The sequence below is a fragment of the Oncorhynchus keta genome, unplaced genomic scaffold, assembly GCF_023373465.1.
Source record: "Oncorhynchus keta strain PuntledgeMale-10-30-2019 unplaced genomic scaffold, Oket_V2 Un_scaffold_6796_pilon_pilon, whole genome shotgun sequence".
Lineage (NCBI taxonomy): Eukaryota > Metazoa > Chordata > Actinopteri > Salmoniformes > Salmonidae > Oncorhynchus > Oncorhynchus keta.
Window position 1 is genome coordinate 100,001 of NW_026290989.1, and position 5,000 is coordinate 105,000.

The 5,000-nt window shown below is 45.2% G+C and overlaps 1 protein-coding gene across 1 annotated transcript in view; it reads right to left on the reverse strand.

The window, feature by feature from the left end:
• Positions 1 to 5,000, reverse strand: part of LOC127929354 (G protein-coupled receptor kinase 4-like) — a 23,466-nt gene that overhangs the window by 6,244 nt on the left and 12,222 nt on the right. Inside the window, 3 exon segments of the mRNA XM_052517323.1 lie at positions 1,138 to 1,346; positions 2,653 to 2,742; positions 4,364 to 4,401. Of these exon segments, the coding sequence (XP_052373283.1) occupies positions 1,138 to 1,346; positions 2,653 to 2,742; positions 4,364 to 4,401 (337 nt within the window).

Consider the following 5,000-nt stretch of genomic DNA (forward strand, 5'->3'; position numbering starts at 1 on the left):
TCCTTTACCTCCCTCATCCCCTCCCCTCTCCTTTACCTCCCTCATCCCCTCCCCTCTCCTTTACCTCCCTCATCCCCTCCTCTCTCCTTTACCTCCCTCATCCCCTCCTCTCTCCTTTACCTCCCTCATCCCCTCCTCTCTCCTTTACCTCCCTCATCCCCTCCTCATCCCCTCCTCTCCTTTACCTCCCTCATCCCCTCCTCTCTCCTTTACCCCCTCCTCTCTCCTTTACCTCCCTCATCCCCTCCTCTCTCCTTTACCTCCCTCATCCCCTCCTCTCTCCTTTACCTCCCTCATCCCCTCCTCTCTCCTTTACCTCCCTCATCCCCTCCTCTCTCCTTTACCTCCCTCATCCCCTCCTCTCTCCTTTACCTCCCTCATCCCCTCCTCTCTCCTTTACCTCCCTCATCCCCTCCTCTCTCCTTTACCTCCCTCATCCCCTCCTCTCTCCTTTACCTCCCTCATCCCCTCCTCTCTCCTTTACCTCCCTCATCCCCTCCTCTCTCCTTTACCTCCCTCATCCCCTCCTCATCCCCTCCTCTCTCCTTTACCTCCCTCGTCAAAGAAGAAGATTGTATTTGTGGACAACCACACAGACAGGTTTTACACTAGTGCTCCAAAAGCTCATTCATGGATGAAGTAAATATTATCTCTGGTGGACCGGGTCAGAAACATGACCACTGATCAACCACCATGGATACAGACACAGTAGAGAAGAGATGTTGAACACACACAGAACACACACACACACACACACACACACACACAACACACACACACACACAACACACACACACACCTGCACACAGAACACACACACACCTGCACACAGAACACACACACACACAACACACACACACACCCGCACACAGAACACACACACACACACACACACACACACCTGCACACAGAACACACACACACCCGCACACAGAACAACACACACACACACACACACACACACACACACACACACACACACACACACACACACACACACACACACACACACACACACACACACACACACACAGAACACACACCCCATGTGACCTCACTTTCTCCCTAACCCCGGCAGAGGAATAACTAACTGCAGTTGTGTGTGTGTTGTTTAAACACGCCGTCCATCTCTCCCACCTGTCTGCAGATATCCTTGGCCTCCTCAGAGAACTTGTCAGAGTATTCCTCGGGGTCTTCTCGCACTCGTCTGTCCACCTCTTCTCTCTTCACTCGTTCTTTACGCCGGCGGAAGGGCGACTGACCCTGGATCATCTCAAACACCAGACAGCCCAGACCCCACCAGTCAGGACTGAAGGAGTAGGACTCATTCTGGATCACCTCTGGGGCTGACGGAGAGACGGATGAGAGAGAGAAGGAGAGATGGATGAGAGAGAGAAGGAGAGATGGATGAGAGAGAGAAGGAGAGAGAGAGAGAGAGAGAAGGAGAGAGAGAGAAGGAGAGATGGATGAGAAGGAGAGACGGATGAGAGAGAAGGAGAGATGGATGAGAAGGAGAGATGGATGAGAGAGAGAGAGAGAAGGAGAGATGGATGAGAGAGATGAGAGAGATGGATGAGAAGGAGAGACGGATGAGAGAGAGAAGGAGAGAGAGAGAGAGAGAGAGAGAGAGAAGGAGAGAGAGGAGAGACGGATGAGAGAGAAGGAGAGATGGATGAGAGAGAGAAGGAGAGATGGATGAGAGAGAGAAGGAGAGAGAGAGAGAAGGAGAGACGGATGAGAGAGAGAAGGAGAGATGGATGAGAGAGAGAAGGAGAGATGGATGAGAGAGAAGGATGAGAGAGAGAAGGAGAGACGGATGAGAGAGAGAAGGAGAGAGAGAGAAGGAGAGATGGATGAGAGAGAGAAGGAGAGATGGATGAGAGAGAAGGAGAGAGAGAGAGAAGGAGAGACGGATGAGAAGGAGAGACGGATGAGAGAGAAGGAGAGATGGGTGAGAGAGAGAAGGAGAGATGGATGAGAGAGAGAAGGAGAGAGAGAGAGAGAAGGAGAGACGGATGAGAGAGAAGGAGAGAGAGAGAGAGAAGGAGAGACGGATGAGAGAAGGAGAGAGAGAGAGAGAAGGAGAGACGGATGAGAGAGAAGGAGAGAGAGAGAGAGAGAAGGAGAGACGGATGAGAGAGAAGGGAGAGAGAGAGAGAGAAGAGAGGAGAGAGATGAGAGAGATGAACAATAGAAATATTGTTTAAACAATAGTCAGGACTGAAGGAGAGGGATGAGAGGAGAGAGAGAGGAAGGGGAGACAGGGAATAGAGAGGGGAGAGATCATGTCTAGACACATCCAGGTCTAGGAGGAGAGGGAGACGGGGTAAAAAGAGATGGAGGGGGATGAGGGAGAGAGAAAGAGGGAGATGGGGTTAAAAGAGATGGAGGGGGATGAGGGGGAGAGAGAAAGAGAGAGACAGGGTTAAAAAGAGATGGAGAGGGGGATGAGAGGAGAGAGAGAGATGAAGATGAGGAATCAAGGGGATAGGAAGTGAGGTAGGATGTACCCATGTATGTAGAGAGAGAGAGATGAAGAGGAGGAATCAAGGAGATAGGAAGAGAGAGGTAGGATGTACCCATGTATGTAGAGAGAGAGAGAGAGAGATGAAGAGGAGGAATCAAGGAGATAGGAAGTGAGGTAGGATGTACCCATGTATCCTACGGTGCCCACTCTCCCTCGTATCGTCTCCGAGTCGGGAATCTGGACGGCTAGTCCCAGGTCAGAGATACGAATGTGTCCTGGAGAGAACATGAATAACAATGTTATAGCATGCTTATGAACATGAATAACAATGTTATAACATGTTTATGAACATAACTATAGGTATCGGGAATAACAGTGTAGCTAGCTAATTTATGTTGCTAGTGCCTAGGCTTTTAGCTAGCTAATTTATGTTGCTAGTACCTAGGCTTTTAGCTAGCTAGATTATGTTACTAGTTCCTAGGCTTTTAGCTAGCTAATTTATGGTGCTAATGACTAGGCTTTTAGCTAGCTAATTTATGTTGCTAGTGCCTAGGCTTTTAGCTAGCTCATTTATGGTGCTAGTACCTAGACTTTTAGCTAGCTCATTTATGGTGCTAGTACCTAGGCTTTTAGCTAGCTAGTTTATGTTGCTAGTGCCTAGGCTTTTAGCTAGCTAATTTATGTTGCTAGTGCCTAGGCTTTTAGCTAGCTCATTTATGGTGCCAGTACCTAGGCTTTTAGCTAGCTAATTTATGTTGATAGTGCCTAGGCTTTTAGCTAGCTAATTTATGTTGCTAGTGCCTAGGCTTTTAGCTAGCTAATTTAGGTTGCTAGTACCTAGGCTTTTAGCTAGCTAATTTATGTTGCTAGTTCCTAGGCTTTTAGCTAGCTAATTTATGTTGCTAGTTCCTAGGCTTTTAGCTAGCTCATTTATGGTGCTAGTACCTAGGCTTTTAGCTAGCTAATTTAGGTTGCTAGTACCTAGGCTTTTAGCTAGCTAATTTAGGTTGCTAGTACCTAGGCTTTTAGCTAGCTAATTTATGTTGCTAGTGCCTAGGCTTTTAGCTAGCTAATTTAGGTTGCTAGTACCTAGGCTTTTAGCTAGCTAATTTATGTTGCTAGTTCCTAGGCTTTTAGCTAGCTCATTTATGGTGCTAGTACCTAGGCTTTTAGCTAGCTAGTTTATGTTGCTAGTACTTAGGCTTTTAGCTAGCTAATTGATGTTGCTAGTACCTAGGCTTTTAGCTAGCTAATATATGTTGCTAGTTCCTATGGCTTTTAGCTAGCTAATTTATGTTGCTAGTACCTAGGCTTTTAGCTAGCTAATTTATGTTGCTAGTGCCTAGGCTTTTAGCTAGCTAATTTATGTTGCTAGTACCTAGACTTTTAGCTAGCTCATTTATGGTGCTAGTACCTAGGCTTTTAGCTAGCAAGTTTATGTTGCTAGTACTTAGGCTTTTAGCTAGCTAATTTATGTTGCTAGTACCTAGGCTTTTAGCTAGCTCATTTATGGTGCCAGTACCTAGGCTTTTAGCTAGCTAATTTATGTTGATAGTGCCTAGGCTTTTAGCTAGCTAATTTATGTTGCTAGTGCCTAGGCTTTTAGCTAGCTAATTTAGGTTGCTAGTACCTAGGCTTTTAGCTAGCTAATTTATGTTGCTAGTTCCTAGGCTTTTAGCTAGCTCATTTATGGTGCTAGTACCTAGGCTTTTAGCTAGCTAGTTTATGTTGCTAGTACTTAGGCTTTTAGCTAGCTAATTGATGTTGCTAGTACCTAGGCTTTTAGCTAGCTAATTTATGTTTCTAGTTGCTATGGCTTTTAGCTAGCTAATTTATGTTGCTAGTACCAAGGCTTGTAATTAGCTAAGTCAGTGACAAGACGTGGTTCAAGCTTACCGCGGTCGTCTAGAAGAATGTTTTCAGGTTTTAAGTCCCTGAGAAGAAAAAAAACATACACAAAGTTAGAGTTATTTATACAAAACCAGCGCTGGGCATGCTTTTGTTCCTGCCCAGCACTAACACAGCTAACCATCCACCATCTAAATCAGCTAAACATCTAATCAGCTAACCATCTAAATCAACTAACCATCTAATCAGCTAACCATTCACCATCTAATCAGCTAAACATCTAATCAACTAACCATCTAACACAGCTAACCATCCACCATCTAAATCAGCTAAACATCTAATCAGCTAACCATCTAATCAGCTAACCATCTAATCAGCTAACCATCTAAATCAGCTAAACATCTAATCAACTAATCATCCACCATCTAAATCAGCTAACCATCTAATCAGCTAACCATCTAATCAGCTAACCATCTAATCAGCTAACCATCTAATCAGCTAACCATCTAAATCAGCTAACCATCTAATCAGCTAACCATCTAATCAGCTAACCATCTAATCAGCTAACCATCTAATCAGCTAACCATCTAATCAGCTAACCATCTAATCAGCTAACCATCTAAATCAGCTAACCATCTAAATCAGCTAACCATCTAAATCAACTAACCATCTAACCAGCTAACCA